Genomic DNA, 18,350 nt, shown 5'->3' on the forward strand with positions numbered 1-18,350 from the left:
ATGAATGTGTTTCACAAACTTACTATAGAAAATGCCAACATATACTCCCCACGTATGTATCTTAAGTATTGCCCCAGTATGACTCCAAGAGCTATAGAAACCGGCTCGCCTGGACCCCTACTAGATTAGAGAAGAGGGGTTGTGAAGATATAACCAGAATGGAGGCTGATAGAAGAGGGTTCTTGCTTCTGCTTCCATGGGATTGCTTTCCACCCAAGATTCAGTGACCAATTCTGCCCCAAGACTGGGGAAATAGCTAGGTCCCAATTAAGTGTTTTGTTGTGGTGGTTGTTGTTGTTGTTTGTGGGTTCTTGAAGTCTGTTTCAACAACTTTTCTTATTCACCTTTCTAGGATCAGTCTCCTTGCATCCTAATACCATGAAGGTGCTCCCTGCCCCGGACCTGCTTTCCAATTAGACAGTTACCAGATGTGCTTCTGCCACCTTTCTAGGAACCTATCTGTGCTCTGTAGCCAGGTAATCATGGCTGTTTTAGGCCATCTCCGATGCTGCCTGCCTTCCTGGTGCTTAACCTAGTGTATTTCTATAATTCTTCACCCTCCCAGACCTTTCTGGCCCGGCTCCCTGATCTGCATGGTTTCTGGGGCACCCCCAAGCCCTTCCCAAGGACAACAAATCTTGTCAATTCAAGTTCACTTGGGTTATGAGTTAGAAATAAGTGCCCTTGAAATTCTGCTGAGTTCTCTGATAATTTAGGAAAACACTCTCCTATTGAAAACAAACAAGCTTGTCTTTTTTATTTCCAAACTTTGTAGTGAATTAATTTGGTTTTTTTTCCAATTTATTTATTTTCAGAAAAATAGTATTCATTATTTTTTCACCACACCCAGTGCTCCATGCAAGCCGTGCCCTCTATAATACCCACCACCTGGTACCCCAACCTCCCACCCCCCCCATTAATTTGTTTTTTTTTAAAGACTTTATTTATTTATTTGAGACAGAGAGAGAGACAGTGAGAGAGTGAATACAAGCAGGGGAAGTGGGAGAGGGTGAAGCAGGCTTCCGGCAAAGCAGGGAACTTGATGCGGGGCTCAATCCCAGGGTGCTGGGATCATGACCTGAGCCGAAGACAGATGCCTAATGACTGAATCACCCAGGTGCTCCTGTAGTGAATTTCTTTTTTTTTTTTTTTTCCCTGTAGTTAATTTCTTAAAGGATATTTTCCTATGACATTCTGAAAATATTTTGAATATAGAGAAATTAGGAACTTAGGCCTGAGAATTTACTGGAGTCTTGGAGAGGAATTAGCCCACAAAGTCTCTTTTTATAATCTTGGTTTTTGGAGAAATTTCTAATGCTTAAAAGTTATATATGGAAGCATCAATCTTTCCTTCCATTCTTCTGAACTTGATGGGGCCCTTTCTTCTACTCACAAATCAAATCCCTTCTCTTTACCTTATTTGATCCTAGTTTTGAAAACATGTAACCAACTGAACAAAAATCGAGCAAGAAAAACGTCAGAGAATAGGACAGCCTGTCAATTGATTTCGTGAAGCTTTGGAGCTGTCGTAACTACCCAGACCTTGAATTCTCATCTAGAGGGCTGCCAGCAATAACTTCGCCTGAGCTGTGATGCCTCATGATTTTCTTGTCTTACTCTTATATCTGCACGGAAGGGAATCAATGCAAGAAATGGTTAGAGCTTGTCCGTATGTATTTTAGTAGTTTTCCTCATTTATAGTTGTGTAAAAACATAATAGTTTTACTTGTTTTTTAAATGTGAGTTGAATTAAACAACAGAAGTGACCCGTGTGAGCATGAACGAACATTTGTGAGCTGTTACATTTACTGTACTTGGGGCCTTAACTTCATTCTCAACCAGACTTTTTCACTGATTATTTCACTGCCTGAAATTCTGACAGTCAGGAATTTGTCTGGATAAGAAGCTCCCTATTAAAAAAAAAAAATGCAAATCCTTACAGCAAGGTTAAGGAGGTGTGAGCTCTTCACACATTTATGAAAACCTGTTCCATCCGATTGTTTCCTGGTGGAGGAATGAGAATTTTTCTTGGAGGAAAAGGAAGGAGCCACTTTGGAGAGAGAACTTAAGTTTGTGCAGGGCACTTTGGAGAGTCCATGGAGTGGGGTAAAAAGGTGCCAGAGACAAACTTGTTTTCCTTTGAATGTTTGCTCAAGGCAGGTCCCAAGCAGAGTCATAGAATGTTCTAACAAAAGGCTGAGAGGTGGTGGGGTACCACTTCCTCGTTTTATGTAACTCAGTTGCAGAGAGAGGAGGTGACTTGCCCAGCTTCAGAGTCAGCAGCAGAACTTGGACCTGAACCCACATTTCTTAACTCTCGTGTCTGCGCTCCTTCTCCAATATTCTGCTGCCTTGCAAAGTTAAGGAGGCACTCCTTTCCCCCTTGGATTTTCTGGTAGGACCCAGAACTTGGCAAGCGCTCAGGTCCTGCTGCTGCAGACCTTGCAGAAGCCACCAGAGCTCTCCTGGGGGACTTTAGCACTCCTCAAGCCTTGTTTCTACTGGAAAATGGACTCCTGGTCCCAAATCACAAACGTGTTAACCCGCTTTTGGTTTACAACCCACTCCTGGGTCAAGGACTGCCCGTGCCGTGCAAAGATAGAAGGACTCACCCCCAGATGAGGAAAGGTCATCTGACTTCTGAATAACTGTAAGTCATAGCGCTCGTGTGAGAGGCCAGTGAGCCTCCCTGGCCTTGTTTCCTTCACCCGAAACAATAACTCACAGGAGGGTCAAAGGAGGAAACGGCCATTGGGCCTCGCCCTCTTCCACACAGTTTGTGACAAGCCCAGTGATGACCTGACAAAAACAACTCTGATGGAGAGTCAGCCCCGGCTCTGTACCAGGCGTGGAGCAGGAGACCCAAGGTTGAGAAGCAGCCCCGGCCAGAAGTTCTTGAAACAATGGCCGGTGTGAGAGAGAAAAGATCAGTGCCGGGGTGGAGGGGTAATAGTGAAAAAGTTACACGTGACACGTGACTTAGAGATCAGTCATAACAGCGGTCCTTTGTATACACTTAGATCCCTGCGGTTTTTACAGAACATTTTCGTATTTGCGACCGGATGTATTAGTATTTTTTTCAAAGATTTTTTTATTTACTTATTTGACAGAGACACACAGAGAGAGGGAACACGAGCAGGGGGAGCGGGAGAGGGAGAAGCAGACTTCCCATGGAGCAGGGAGCCCAATCAGGGGCTCGATCCCAGGACCCTGGAATCATGATCCAAGCTAAAGGCAGATACCTAATGACTGGAGCCACCCAGGCACCCTTGATGTATTATTAAGAAGGATGAATTATTGTGCTGATTTTTCAGAAGAGAACATTGATGTTTTCTTAACCAAACAGGATCTTTTGATTTCTTTTGATTTCTAAAATCAGAAATCTTTTGATTTCTAAATCCACTACTCCTGCTCTCCGCACAACACCCTCAGACCAAAGAGTGTGAGGGTGTTGGCCGTTTAAACACCAGGTGGGGGGCACCTGGGTGGCTCAGTGGGTTAAGCCTCTGCCTTCGGCTCGGGTGGTGGTCTCGGGGTCCTGGGATGGGGCCCCGCATCGGGCTCTCTGTTCAGCGGGGAGCCTGCTTCCCTTCTCTCTGTCTGCCTGCCTCTGCCTACTTGTGATCTCTGTCTGTCAAATAAATAAATAGAAAATCTTAAAAAAATAAAATAAAATAAAATAAACACCAGGTGGGCCAAGGATTCAAACAGCTTTGAACTCAGGAGGAAAGCTTTGGACTTGACTTTGGATTTGGCAGAGAAACATGGTTTCTTGATGGATATGACAAAAAGCTCGTGGAATATGATACATCCAGGACTGAGTTCCACTCTGCCGTTTACCAGCTATGGGAATCTTGGTGGGGTTACCACTCTGTGCCTCACTTCCATGTTTGTGAAATGGGGATAATAGTACCTCCTCACAGAGTCGTGGAGATTTGGTGAGATGCTGAGTGCTGTGTACCAGCATTGTACCGGGCATGTCACAAGGGCGCGGTGTACGTTGGGATGTTGGCTATTGTCTTACTCTGCTCAGAATGCCCTAAGAAAAAAACATAGATTGGGGGCTTCTGCAACAGAAATTTATTTTCTCATGGTCCCAGTTCAAGGTCTGGCAGGCTCAGTTTCTGGTGAGAGCTCTCCTCCTGGCATGGGGACAGTTGCCCTCTCACTGTACCTGCACATGGCCTTTTCTCTGTGCATGTGCGCACACACACATGCACATACACACACACAGAGACCAGTATCTCTGCTGCCTCTTCTTAGAAGCACGAGGATCCCATAGGGTACAGGTCAGTACGACCTTACTTGTTTCCTCATTTAATACAAATACAGCTACACCAAGGGGCTGGGGCTTCAACATGTCACTTTCTGGGGAGATGCACACATTCAGTCATCACAGCTTTGACTACCATTATTATTTTCCTTATCCATACTTATAAAATGAGTGGGGTGATAGATAATTGCACAAAAAGATCAAGGTGTGAGAGGTTAGAGTCAGAGCAAAGGCCACTGCAGAGAAGCCAGTAGGAAGGAAGAGGAAGACAAAGTTCCGGAAGTAAGGGACTTGTTCATTGCACTGACGGTGTTAAGAACCTATTGGATGCCAGGCCCCGATCCATGTCCTGGAGACCCAAGGATTATGAACGTGGAGTCAGGTGAATGAGAGCTCTGCACAAGCCATGTGGGGGTTCTGAAAGTTCCTGGGAGAGCCAAGAACACCCACCAAAGAGTCAGCATGTGAGTGCCAGGGTGGAATGTAAGGAAACCACCAACAGAGGTCATTTCTAGCCCTGAGCAGCCAAAGACAAGAAGACAAAATGGACTGAAATGGGGGATTCAGAAAGTAGGGTTGGGAAAGGAAAGGGAGATCTCTCGACAACACAGAGGAATTGCTGGGTTCCTTCTTAGCCGAGAACATCCTTCAGGGTGGCAAAGACCACAGAAGAATATAAACACTGCGTTATTTCCTGTAACGAAATAATGTTCTAAGTAATATCTCCAGATACCTCCCTTATCTGGAAGTGGGAAGATGACTAACTCTCTCTGCCAAGGCATTACTGAAACAATGCTGGTTTTCTAAGAAAATAATTGGATTTAGGCAATAGCATCACAAAGCCCTGGGTGCTCCCCTCCCTTCCAGGCAACACACAGTGGGAAGAAGCCGAGGCTGGAGGAGCCAGGAACCCAGACTCCCAGCCAAGCACCTGTGCTTAGAAAGGCTCAGATAAAAGGTTGGTCTCTGGCAGCTTCTGGTTGCACAGGGATGAGAGCCTGTCCATTTGCTTAAAGAAACAAGATCTTCAGTGCAGGTAAATTTCTTTAGCTTCAAAGGTGGGTTCGGTTTAGCCCAGAGCCCCTGTGGGCCACCGGAGTGTTTGGGTTCAGATGATGAGAAAGAGGTAGTTGCCTCTCCTGGTTTGAACGTTGCAGGTCAGAGTGTATATGGAAAGAGCCCTGGAGTTCTGGAGACCTGAATTTTGTTCTCAACTTTGCAGTCCCTAATCTGAGTGATTTTAAGGAACAGATTTCTGGCCCTTTGGCCTCAGTCTCATCATTAAAATCAAGGGTTCTTTGGGCCTAGGGGAGCTCTGAGTTTCCTCCAGCTTTGATTGTTATCGGTGGTTATTTTGTGGAGTGACTGATGTCCCTAGGTGCTGTCATTTCCTAGCACTCAGGCCATTCCAGGGTTTTTCTGAACCTCCTTGATGTTAGAAGCGGTCTGGAGGTAGCTGGTTCTTGTCTGGAGCCTTTTGTGGGATCCTGATGTTCTGGGAGGCAGGCTGTTCTCTGGGTGCTGATAGACGGTGAGGCTGTTTTGGCTTCTGTGAAATCAGATGAGGAAACACCAGTGATGATGTTCCCATTCTGTAAGAGGCAAATCGTTCCTGAAGGAAACCAGAATACATCACCCCAAAATATGCCTCCTTGATATAAAAATTATTTTGAGCTGAAGGGACTTGAGAAGTGGTACACACAGAAAAAGTTCCCTCTTTTCTGCCTAAGGCAGGAAATAAATTCTCCTTTTATTGGAGACATACTCTTCATAGGCTCAGAGAAGGCACTAAAGGAATCTGCAAACAAACCTCATGAAAATAACCCTGACCTTCCTTGTTCTTGTCCTAGTTAAGGAAACTCTTTTCTTAGTTACGGAAGACGAGGAATGCTTAGTTCTAGTTGAGCCTGGCCCAGATTCCTTTGTCATGTCAATTACTCACAGATTATTGTTTCTTTGTCTAAAAGGTACGAAAGCCTCCAGCTCTGGTCACTTTGGGTCTTCCCCCCCTTATAAAGGCTCCCATGTAAAAATTCAATAAAATTTGTGTGCTTTTCTCCTTTTAATCTGTCTTCGTCAGTTTGATTTTCGGACCCAACCAGGACCCTAAAAGGGTCTTTTTCCTCCCTCCATCTCTCACATAGTGGTTATCATTATGGCATCCTTATGGCACTAGGGCTCATTTAGACTAAAACTCCAGAACTCACCATGTTTGGAGCCATTTGCTGGTCTCTGGACACAAGAAGTCCCTTACTGGGGCTCTGGATGATTCTGGAAGAAGGCGGGCAGCTCTCAGCTCAGCTCATAATCCTTTTTGTGGTTTGCGTGGGAGGTAGCTTGGATATGGGTTAAACATTGTTGTTCCAGAAATGCCAGGTATAGTCTACAAGAGTTTAGGGCTGGAACAGTGATCCTAACCTTGAGCTGGTGAAGTAGACCTAGGTTTTTCGACTGGGGGATTCTCCTTGAGAGGGTGTCTTTGACTTTTAGAATGAGGATTCTTAGACTGGTGGGTAGCAATCATTACGTGGAGTGAGCACCTTGCCGTGAAGCGAAGAAGGCCCTCTCTAGAGTGGGAGCCTGGCCACTGGTCTGTGATTTCCTTGTGGCCAGAAACTAATTCATCCTATACACCTATCATCAAGGGTGATGCCTGGCCCATGGGGAGGCACTCAATAAAGCCTTGTTTCCATGAGTTGAATCTACCACTTTTCAATCTCCCTGTAAATCTCTCTCCTGACCATCAAAACAATCAATAGAAAGGAATAGAATAGACTCATATATTAGTGGTGTAATTGGCTTTGTTATAAATGTGTCCACTCCAAGGGTAAGCAGTAAACTGATTTCTTTTTTTTTTTTAAAGATTTTATTTATTTATTTGACAGAGAGAGATCACAAGTAGACAGAGAGGCAGGCAGAAAGAGAGGAGGAAGCAGGCTCCCCGCTGAGCAGAGAGCCCGATGCGGGGCTCGATCCCAGGACCCTGAGATCATGACCTGAGCCAAAGGCAGCGGCTTAACCCACTGAGCCACCCAGGCGCCCCAGTAAACTGATTTCTAACACATAGATTGGTTTTGCTTTTTTTTCTGTTTTTGGAAGTTACATAAATGTTGTCATAGGGTCTCTGTGCCTGGATTTTTTTCACTCCGTACTAGTGTTTGCAAATTTCATCCCCATTGTAGCAAGTAGTTCCTATTTGTTCAGTCTCAGTGCTATATGGTATTCTGTTGTGTGAATGTAGCCCAAATACCATTTATCCGTGTTCATGGGCATGCGGGTTGTTTCTCAGTCCAGGCCTCATTTGAATAACGCTGTTACGAATACCGTTGTCATAGGTCTTTGGGGGCTTAAATTTAAGCATTTCTGTTGGGTGATGCCCAGGGATTGTTGTGTCATAGACTGTATATATGTTTAGCTTTAATATTCATGGCCACGTTGTCTTCCTAAAAGATGTTTTTGATTAGCGTACTGTCCCCAAAGTTTTGCCTTAGTTTCGAACTACACAGCTTGGTGTTTTTAGAATACTGTAAATCATAACCTAATATGCAAAGCTACCACTCCTCAAGTCCAGGACTGAGCATTCCGGGGGGAAGGGGGTGATCTTACCCAGGATCCTCCTACCCGGTTTACACAATTGAACAATGGGCAATGGAGCGCTAGGTCAGATTCAGGATTGTTCTTTCTGGGCAGCTCCTTTTACAGTGATCTCTGCCTGTCACCAAAGATTGGAGACCCTTGGAATACCTTTTCTTTCTTTCTTTTTTTTTTTTTTTTTTTAAGATTTTTATTTATTTGACAGACAGATCATAAGTAGGCAGAGAGGCAGGCAGAGAGAGAGAGAGAGGAGGAGGCAGGCTCCCTGCTGAACAGAGAGCCCGATGGGAGGTTCGATCCCAGGATCCTGGGATCATGACCTGAGCTGAATGCGGAGGCTTTCACCACTGAGCCACTCAGGCGCCCCTAGAATACCTTTTCTAAGGTAAAACATCAGTACATCATGAGGTGACTCAGCTGTGAGGAGAAGATCAAATGTGCTAGAGAGGCAGAGAGGGCTCTGGGGAGGAAGAGAGACCTGAGCTGAACTTTGAAGGATGGTTTTATTTGAAGCAGAGAGAGCAAGAAACACCTTGTACTTGAGCACCCATGAAAAGATAAGTTGGGATAGAGAAGAGGTGTGTGATGTATGTTGTTTACACAGAAAGGGGCCAAAACACCAAGAGCCCAGCTGTTGGGTTTGAGACCGTGGGCTGTGTGGATCTGAGGGGGGTGCTGTGAAATTGGCCACTCAGAAGGTAAATGCAGGACCAGTTGGAAGAAAAGCTACCTCTGTCTGACCAGGCAATGCAGCACTAAGTCTGTGACTCCTTTGAGATGCAAATACTCCTATAAAAATAAAAGTAACTCCTCTAGATCTGTTTTAAAACTGGTTCCTATTCAAATGCGTTTTGAAATGTTCAGAAGAGGGAAAAATTGAAAGGCTTCGTCCATTGAAGTGTGGAAGGCGGTGGAGGAATAAGAGAAGGGACTGACCTGAGGCTAGGGTTTGGTGATCTCCTGGGTGGGAGCTACAAGACCAGAAGCAGGCTTGAAGGAACAGAGTGACCCCACTGGGATTCGGGATGAGGGGCTCACCCCCATGAAGCTGAGCAGGCTGAGCCCATGAAGCTGAGCAGGCTGAGAGCCCGTTAGACCTCCTCAGAAGTCTTATCTGTACACAGGAGTGCTGAGTGGGGTGACAAATTCCTTTTGTCTTGATATTTGGTTCATATACAGTGAGTGACATCTTCCACACAGGCTCAGGGAATATTCCTAAGCCAAGGAAAGTTATCTCTATGAGGGTGCCTGTAGTTCTACAAAGCTGCAGATTTGTGGCTCTTCAGTGTCCCATGGAGTCAGATGACAGATGGGGCAGTTGGGAGTGAAAAGAGAGCTCCACAGAATTTTAATCTCTCCAAATAAGTGGGCAATCAGCCCATAGGAACCCTTAGCATCACCAGCTAAGGCGGGCATTTCCTGCCCCTCCTCCCTACCCAGTCTACTCCCAAGGTGTATATTCCCCTTGGAGACTCTTTTCTCCTTGAAGGATGACCTTGATTTTACTTTGTTCGCCAGGGTGCTTTGCCTTGGAACCTGTATAATTCCCCCAGGAAAGTTACTTCCAAGCCAGCATGGATTAGAAGGGAAGGCTGTTATGAGGCTCCTAAAAGCAAATCTCAACCAAAACCAAATCTTGGGGATGTGGTCAGAACAACAGAAGAGCAGCCAAAGGATTGCCAGCTCCCCGAAATATTTCATAGCCTGTATCTCATTTCAGCTTCAATCAGGAGGGGTGGAGAGGGCAGGCTTTATCATTCTTTATGTTTTACAAATGAAGAACGAACTATTTGTTCATTTAGTCAGCCTGTCAGCAAGTGTTTATCAGGCATCTGTTTATTCATGATGTATCACCTGGCTCTGTGAATCTAGAAAAAAATATATACCATTCTTATCTTCTGTAGCTCATGGTTAGGCCACATTCTTGTTTCCTCAAAGACAGATGTCTTCCCTAATATAGGAGGGCTTGGGGTCTTCTGTTACAAACTGTATCTAAATTAGACATATCTAAATAGTAAAAACGTTCATGATCCTTTCAAACCATTAATTTTGCTGTTGGGAGGAAAATTTTTCCTTTACCCTCCCAGCTTCTTTTGGCTGATCTAAGAATTAAATTGACACGAAACAGATTAACAGGGGAAAATCAAATTTAATTATATAAGCAAGAGAGCTTCCATAAGAATAGGAGGCCCACAGGCTGTCAGGCAATTGAAGCTTATATGCCATCCAGAACTACGAAAAGGAGGCAGGGGTCTAGGTCTTGACAGGAAAGGAACACGATCCACCCAAAGATGAAAAGGAGTAAAAGAGTAAACAAATGTTTGCTGGGCCCATAGCAACAATGGAAGATAGAGAAGAATTTTAACCAACAGACTTTTCTAGGTCCCATCCTCTCTACCACACCTAGTTCATATTGTACTATCGTTATCTATGGTAATAGTTCTTTTTCTGAAATAAGTCCTCTATCTAAACTTTCTTAGGCATTAGGAGGGTGGCAAAAAAGAAAAACTTCTTGAGTCTTCTGCTTCTTAAAAATAAACAGCATAAGGGCACCTGGGTGGCTCAGTGGGTTAAAGCCTCTGCCTTCAGCTCAGGTCATGATCCCAGGGTCCTGGGATTGAGCCCTGAATCAGGCTCTCTGCTCAGAGGGGAACCCGCTTCCCTCCCCCCTCCCCCACTCCCTCCTCCCCTGCCTGCCTCTCTGGCTACTTGTGATCTCTCTGTCAAATAAATAAATAAAATCTTAAAAAAAAAAATAAAACAGCTTAAAATAATCCACACGCCACAAAGACACACTTGGGGGAGGAAAATTTTGCTCCCCTACATTGCCAAATAACTTCCTCTTTTACAAACAGGTCATGATCTGTACATAGAGATGTGGGTTTTCCTATTCATAATCAGTAACCGCAAAACCACCCGAAACTTCCAAGGAATGTCTGATGTCATCACATCTGAAAAATGAATTAGAGACAAGACTTTAGCAGAGAGGAATGGCAGGCCACATCTTCAAATCTTTTTGAGACATAAAGGTAACCGTAAATGTTGAGTCTATAAAAAATTAATGAATCAATTAGAGAAAAGATTCTGTTGCATTAACATAAATTCTTAATGATGAACCCACTTAATCACATTTTATTCTCTGAATTCCTATTTGGAGCCTACCACTGTGTCTAGCATTGTGCCATAGCATTTATGGAGTTAGACCGTGATTTAAGCCAATTTGTCTATAAAGGGCCAGCCAATAAATATTTCAGGCTTGTTGGCTGTATGATGTCTTTTGCAACTACCCAATTCTGCTGTTGTAACTTATGTTGCAGAAATAGCCATAGACAGTACATAAACAGGTAGCATACCTGTGTTTCAATGAATTTATTTACAAAAACCAGCAATGGGCCAGATTTGGCCCATGGGCCATGGTTTGCCAACTCCTGCTTTAGACTAAAGTTTTTTCAAACTTTATCATTAGCTCTTTTGAGTCCTGAGAGTTTACAGTATGTGTCATCTCCATTTTACAGGTAAGGAGACCAGCTCAGAGAGGGTAAGGGTCTTGCCCATAGTCACAGAGGTAGGGGGCGACAAACCCAGCCACTTCCCGGGTTGTCTAATTCCAAATCGAGTGCTCCTATTACACAAAAGAAGTACAGTCCCTGCCCAAGATAAATCAGGCAGGGCCAACAGTTAGTCTTGTTCTTTTGTTCCAGCTGTCCAGACCCTAGAATTGATTATGTTTCCAATCCAATGCTTTTTATCATTCAGACAGACCACTGTGCAAGAAGCCTAGGTTTCTTTTCCAATTTTACTTCTGACAGCTTGGTGGGTTGTGGCAGGATGCCAGAGTTCTGTGGAAATCAATCATCCCTTAGGAGGATGCTACAGGTCCATAGCACCTGTGAATGAGAATGTGGTTCTTATCTCTTTTGTTGCCTTTCCAGAGCCCCAACTCTATACTTACATGTATGTGTTTAGCATGAGTACAGTGTCTGGCGCATAGTAGGTGTTCAATGCACATGTGAATTAACCGCATATCAGGGCAGGGACTCAAGGCATGGAGTATTCAGGTGTCTCACTTGGTAATGTCCCTCAGTGTTCACCAGCCAGTTAGCACCAAAAGGCTTCATCTGGATTAAGAGCACCAGGGACACCCCTCACCATTACAGAGTTCCCCATCTTGCCCTAAAGTCTATAGAGAAGGCGAGTGGAGCCAATGCACAAAAGTGAAATGGAGGCTCTGACTACTTCTTTGCGGAGTACAAATGAATCCTGACATGAAGAACGTGACAGAGAAGTCTAACACCTTCTCGGGTGGCAAGGGAAGGATGCTCAGGTACGGGCTCTGTGCCTTTAGGCTGCACACTCGAATATCATGTGCCTCAATCAGCTTTTCCCTATTCATTTGCATAGTCTTCTGTTATGGGCCTGCTCCAACACTGTTTACTTACACTAGTTAAAATGAGTTTCCAAATACAACCAAGATATACCTGGCCCTTTGCAGAGTGCTATGGCAATCTGAGAAAGCCCATTTCAGTCATAGGTGGTAACATACAGAAGACATTTAAGACCCGCCAGCTACCCACATCTGGGTCTAGACTCTCCTTAAGGTGCCTTAGGAGTGTTTATTTAAAGATAAGATGTGTATGGGTTTGGCCTCTTTCTGCAATTTGGAGGGTGGAAGCATCTTGTGATGGGTATTTAGGCCTCTGAGCCCGACAAGGCACCACAACTTCTCTTAAGAAGCAATGTTTTCAGGCATGGAGAGGAATCTGAGTGTGACCCAGCCCTCAGGAGGAAGGGCCTGAGCCTGGATCTGGTTCTGAAGCCAAGGGACCCACTATTATTGGTCACACCTCAAGATTTGAAGGATTGCTGTTCAGGCTTGAAAAAAAAGTAAGATAGCCTCTGTGTGGCCTCGTGTTTGTTGACAGATGTAAATGTGGTTGGAAGAAGGAGTTAGGGCAGAGGAAGCATAGTCTGATGGTCCATATCAGGAAGAAACTCAGGGGAAAATCCCAGTAATAACGTTTGGATCCCTGTAAGCCAAGGTAGGAGAGTACAGGGTCGTCCCCCAGGAAGTGTGAATAAACTTGTGACAAATAAGGACAGCCAGGAATCAGACTGCCCTAACCTCAGAGAGAGGTAAGGGTGTGAGACAAACAGCATTCCACCAGTGTTAATCCTGTGGGGGAAAAAAGGGTGTTAGGCAGAGGAGGTTTCCGTGTGTGAATCACTCAGAGCAGAGCCCACAATGGGATCCAAGAACAAGACCATTTCAGAAACTGATTGCTAGTGGTGCATGTTAGGCTGAATACAAAACTAAAGGTAAGTGTTTAGAACCTTATTTTATAGTAATTGATCAAATAATTTTATTTCTGTTGAATCTGAAAAAAATTTTTAAAGGAGGGCTTGTATTTTACGTATCCTTTTTGAATTTCATTTTTAAATAATTTATTAATTTATTTTTAAATAAATCTAATAAATTATAAATACATAAATATAAAATATATATTATATAAATATAAATTCTTTAAAAATATATAAATATATATATTTATAAAATAAATTTATAAAATAAATTTCATATTTATTTTCATTAATTTCTGTGGCAAGCTGAAAAGAATACAGGTGCTTCTCTAGTGATAATTTGAGAAGAACCAATTAGAAGGTGATAGGGAGTCCTTGGTGGTAGATGGTGGAACAGTAGACAGTCAAGATAAGGGGAACTCAGTGAAGACTAGACACACAAGGAAGGTTTCCTGGTGGTGGGAATAAAGTTGGAGTTTGGAGGATAGGCAGTATCTTGATGAAGGAAGATCACTCATACAGCTGGGAGGGAGTACTCATACTTGGAGTAGGCTTGTTTGAAGGCTGCTTTTAGTGCATATACATTCTGGCCCAAGCACTGTACTGCACAAATAGGAGCTGTTGACATGGAGGGCTGAGCACTGTTGTGGGAGTCAGGGCCCTGAGTTCTGGATAGGGTTCTGATGAATTTTCCCTGGGTAGCCCTGAAAGGTTACTTGACCCCCGCTAGGCTGGAAAAGCCAGGAGGGCAGGGACTGTCTCTCATGAATGATGCTTAGCTCAAGCCTGACAGATGAAAAATTCCCAATAAAATTTTTGGTGAGCCAATGGATGAATGGGTTTTGGTTTTAACACTTGAAAAATGAGAGGAGCAAGATAAGATTGGTGGTTTTCAAACCATAAAATGAGAAATCTTGCAAAGCTGCACTGAGGTCCAATCTGTAAACTCAAGCCTTTACCCTTGAGTTTCTGTAGGATTTCATTTGAAGAAGGAACTCCACTGATAAAATAATTTTGGGGAAATACTGGATTTGATGATTACCAAGCCATATTCTAGCTCTGACATTTTCAGATTCTAAGTAGATAGGAATACAAATCACAAAGGCCATGAAATCCCTGGCTTAATGAATCAACTACCGCACAAAAATAGACATAGACATAAGATATGCTAGAATATTGGGGTTGGTGGGGTCCAATCGGTTGGCAGAGCTCTCAGTGTGAAGGTTGTTGATGAGCTTCAGAAGAAGGATCTATTGATCCATTGATCTCCCAAAAGTGTATGTAAAATTTTCTAGGCCATTGAGTATCACTTGAGAGTGCTATGATTGTATGTAACAGACGTGTAACATGTAACAGAGAGAGCACGGCCGAGTCTGGCCACTCTCATGACTTAAGTAAGCAAATGGTTTGTCCTTTTCATGTAATAAGCCTGGAGGCAAGCCACCATTGGAGACTGGAGGCAAGTCTGGACCATTTGTTCAAAGATTTTTTACCACATGCTAGTGGTCCCTCTCTAGCTGTTACATCTGCTCTCCCAGGATTGGGATGGGGGGAATTCAGAAGTAGTGCCAACTGGAAAAATTGGGAAAGTCATAACTTTTCCAAAAGCCTCACCTGCTAGACTGCCACCTTCAAATCAATGGCCAACTTGTCCAGCAGGAAGCTCTGGGAAATCGGGTTTTATTGAGTGATCAAAACTGGGTTTCTATTAATAAGGTGAAGAAGAGAACAGGCAGGTACAGACCTTTCAGTATTCACCATAATACATATGTGATTTTTTTTTTACATTGCCAAAAATATCCTTAAAGAAGGAGTTGATTTGAAGAATATGTAGAAGGAGGAAAGCTAGAGACGTGGTTTTGCAGGGAAGACAGAGGAGGACATTAGAGCAAGTAGAAGGACGTGTGTGAGCTTGGAGGTGACAGCAGGAAGGCCCTGTGAGGGAGGACAGAAAGGGTAGCCACTGCTCCTTCCTTGTCTGGCACAGGGACCCTCAAGTCCAATGAACTGAACTTTAGCTTCCTGCTACTCTCCTCCTTCCCCTGCCCCCCTAAGCAGAAGTGTCCTTGTGTCATTGGCATGGTCAGGGGCCCAGGACCCAGCCCTGAGGCTGAAGAGACCCCTCCTTTCCCTCAGGCCTTGGCTGTGGGAGCCCAGAACCCTCATCAGAACCCCAGCACTGGAGCAAGTGCTCAAGGACCTCATTCTCTGGGATGAGAATCAGACAAGATGCTGCAGTCTGTCTACCTCTCCATACTCTTCCTCGCTGGGGGAATGGCACAGGGTCAATAGGCAGTGAGTAAACTGAACACGGGCTCTCCATTCCAGGAGCAACAGAAACCATCCAGAAGACCCACTGGATCATCCACTCGACCATGTCTCTGTGGCTACCTTTCCGAGGCAGATGGAAGTTGGGACGGAAGAACTCATTGCGGGGCTCCTCACAGCTCTCCAAGCAAGACTATGAATCCCTGAGGGAAAGGTGCCTGATGGAAGGCCACCTCTTTGAAGATGACAGCTTTCCAGCCAGTCTGCGCTCGGTGGGCAGCGGGCCCCTGCTGCGGAAGCTGCCACCTGGCCTACAATGGAAGAGGCCTCCGGTAAGGGAGGGGGGTGCTTCCCCATACACGTGTGTGTGTGTGTGTACATACACACACACACACACAAGTCAGCCCAGACCTTACTTGGGGAGTGTTCCAGATGCCATGTCTTACTTACTGCCATTGATCCCCAGGTGAAGGCAGTGGGTGAGTGCCCACATTCCCATTCTCTAGATGGAGAAAACCAGGGGTGGTGCTGAAAGGGATCTGAGATATGATCTCCCTCAGCCCCTACCCAGAAATACGCTGGGCAGCCATAGCCAAAGTACTGTTGGGTTTCATCCAAGCTGGTGGGGCATCCTGAGCCACCACCAATGCCATCGACCAGGAAGACACATTCTCACATACCTTCACCCTTAACACTTAAATCAGGCCCATGGAAGACATAAATTAAGAAGCTATTAATCACCTTACAACAATGTTCTTCACTTTCTAAAGTGCTTTGACAATTCTTTTAAAAGGCAACTTACTGTGTTCAAAGGCAATCCAGCCCCCACCAAACTTGAATTATACAATAATTTTCCCCAACATGGCTGGGGAACAAAGAGGAGTCAGGCTTGCCACAGATTCACCACCCTCTGGGCCCTGTTCAGCCTTCCCATCAAAGCGTATGGCCCCAGATTAAGTCCCTTCTGTGTGCAAAATTCCCAAGCGGGCCTCCCAAACTAGATAGCAGCCAAGGTTCTACTTTTCCCTGAAAATTTGGGAACTGCTGATGTAGAGTCTGTCACACCTGACCTTGGGTGAGCTGTGCCTATGCTGAACATGAGGGCTTTAGTCCTCACTGTGGAGCAGAGACCACCTGCCCCCCCTCCCACTTCCATCCCACCTGCATCTCAGCACAGAAAGGCAAAAAGGCCATTCTGTTGGGCGGTAGGGTAGGAAGGAGGAGGAGGAGGAGAATCAGGACAATGGGAAGGTCTCTAAGAAAAAATATGAACACCCTCTAAAAGACATACTTCTATTTTAACAGAAACTCCAGGCAAAGGCATTTTGGGTACCAGTGCTATTTCTCAGGATCCACACAGAGTTCTCCCGGACTCTGGCTTCCATGGGCTACAAGAAGGAATGAGAAATGTGATGGGCTGAATCCATATGCCAGGTTTCCTGGGACAGCCCCGATTTCATATATATTCCATATCTGTGTCCCCATAAGTCCAATCTTGGGGTATGGGAAACTACGGTCACTGTAGCTCAAGGAGCTTCTTGGACAAAAGGACAATTCTGTCTGTCCCCTGCAGGAGTTACACAGCAATCCCCAGTTCTATTCTGCCAATGCCAAAAGGCTGGACCTGTGCCAGGGAGTGGTAGGTAAGTGTGTACAGCCCCTGGACACGCGGACCTGGCAGCCACGAGCCTGACCCAGCCAAGGCAGAATGGAGTGGGAAAGAGTGGATCTGAGAGGTCCCAATGGGGGAAATGGCCACCCTGAATTCCACCTTGAAGTCTGTGTCCTTTGCCAGGAAAATGATAATAACTGGTCCTCTGAGGGTACATGGGAATGCCAAAACTTTCCCCTAGGACAATCCTCATTACCAGTTTACAGGTCTGGGTTTTGTCTTGGGAGAATGTGCTCCCTCTGTTCTAGTCCCCATAATGAGTCCTTTTTGGCACACCAGTCACTAGATGCCCCATCTAGAGTCCAAGCAAGCCTATCCTCATCCTGACTTTCTTTTTGGGGGGACTAAGAAAAACCCATGGCCACAAAGGAAGGCACAAATGTAGGGATACCTGTTTCACAGATGGGGGTAATGGAGCGTGGAAGGGTTGAGATCTTTCCAGAAGAGCATAAATCAGTTACAGAAGCAGGACTTTAGAAAAGTTTGGTTGTGTTTGCGTCCAAGTTCCTGAGGATGTGGCCTTCAGGAAGCTGGTCCAGGAATGTGGTTCAGTTCTTGGTGTCAAGTTGAGATTCCTGGCAGTGCTCTTCCCCACCTTCTGCTCACTCAACTGTCTTCCTCCTTGGTATATCTTTCCCTTCTGCTAAACTGGGCTACAAGCCCAGGGAGAAAAGCAGCTGGGCCTAGGCATTTCTTGCATATAAAGTCTTCAGTAGATTGATGCAAACACCTGTAGAATGTAGGAAGTACACCGTGCAGATGCCGTGTGCTCTCTGGCTTAGGAGACTGCTGGTTCTTGGCTGCTTTGCAAGCTCTGACTTTGCACCAGGACATCTTGAGTCGTGTTGTTCCCCTGAATCAGAATTTCACTGAGAAGTATGCTGGCATCTTCCAGTTCTGGGTGAGTAACTTGCTGGTGCCCCAGCCTGGAGGAAGCCTTAGGAAAGAGGGGTGAGTCGTCGGGAGAGTCGTGTCTTTGCCCCCTGGGCTGACCATCTTCCACGGCAATCTTCACTCACTAGTGGGCACTTTCTCCTTCCAGTTCTGGCACTTTGGGAAGTGGGTGCCAGTGGTGATAGATGACCGACTCCCTGTGAATGCAGCTGGCCAGCTGGTGTTTGTCTCTTCCACCTACAAAAACTTGTTCTGGGGAGCTCTTCTGGAAAAGGCTTATGCCAAGTAAGACAACCACCAGAAATCTTTTCCCTTCCCTTTCCCTTTCCCTTTTCCTTTCCCTTCCCAATT

The 18,350-nt window shown here is 45.1% G+C and overlaps 1 protein-coding gene across 2 annotated transcripts in view; it reads left to right on the forward strand.

The window, feature by feature from the left end:
• Positions 1 to 2,617: 2,617 nt before the first annotated feature.
• The window catches only part of CAPN14 (calpain 14), a 35,420-nt gene continuing 19,687 nt past the window's right edge, over positions 2,618 to 18,350 (forward strand). Inside the window, exons 1-5 of one of the 2 annotated variants that reach the window (XM_044262527.1) lie at positions 2,618 to 2,650; positions 15,494 to 15,765; positions 17,007 to 17,076; positions 17,888 to 18,006; positions 18,148 to 18,284. In XM_044262527.1, coding sequence (XP_044118462.1) covers positions 15,541 to 15,765; positions 17,007 to 17,076; positions 17,888 to 18,006; positions 18,148 to 18,284 — 551 coding nt within the window. In that variant the 5' untranslated portion in view covers positions 2,618 to 2,650; positions 15,494 to 15,540. Of the gene's footprint in view, positions 2,651 to 15,493; positions 15,766 to 17,006; positions 17,077 to 17,887; positions 18,007 to 18,147; positions 18,285 to 18,350 lie in introns of those variants that run through there. The other variant, XM_044262528.1, reaches the window with a different exon arrangement.

This window comes from Neovison vison, chromosome 8 (assembly GCF_020171115.1).
Source record: "Neovison vison isolate M4711 chromosome 8, ASM_NN_V1, whole genome shotgun sequence".
NCBI lineage: Eukaryota > Metazoa > Chordata > Mammalia > Carnivora > Mustelidae > Neogale > Neogale vison.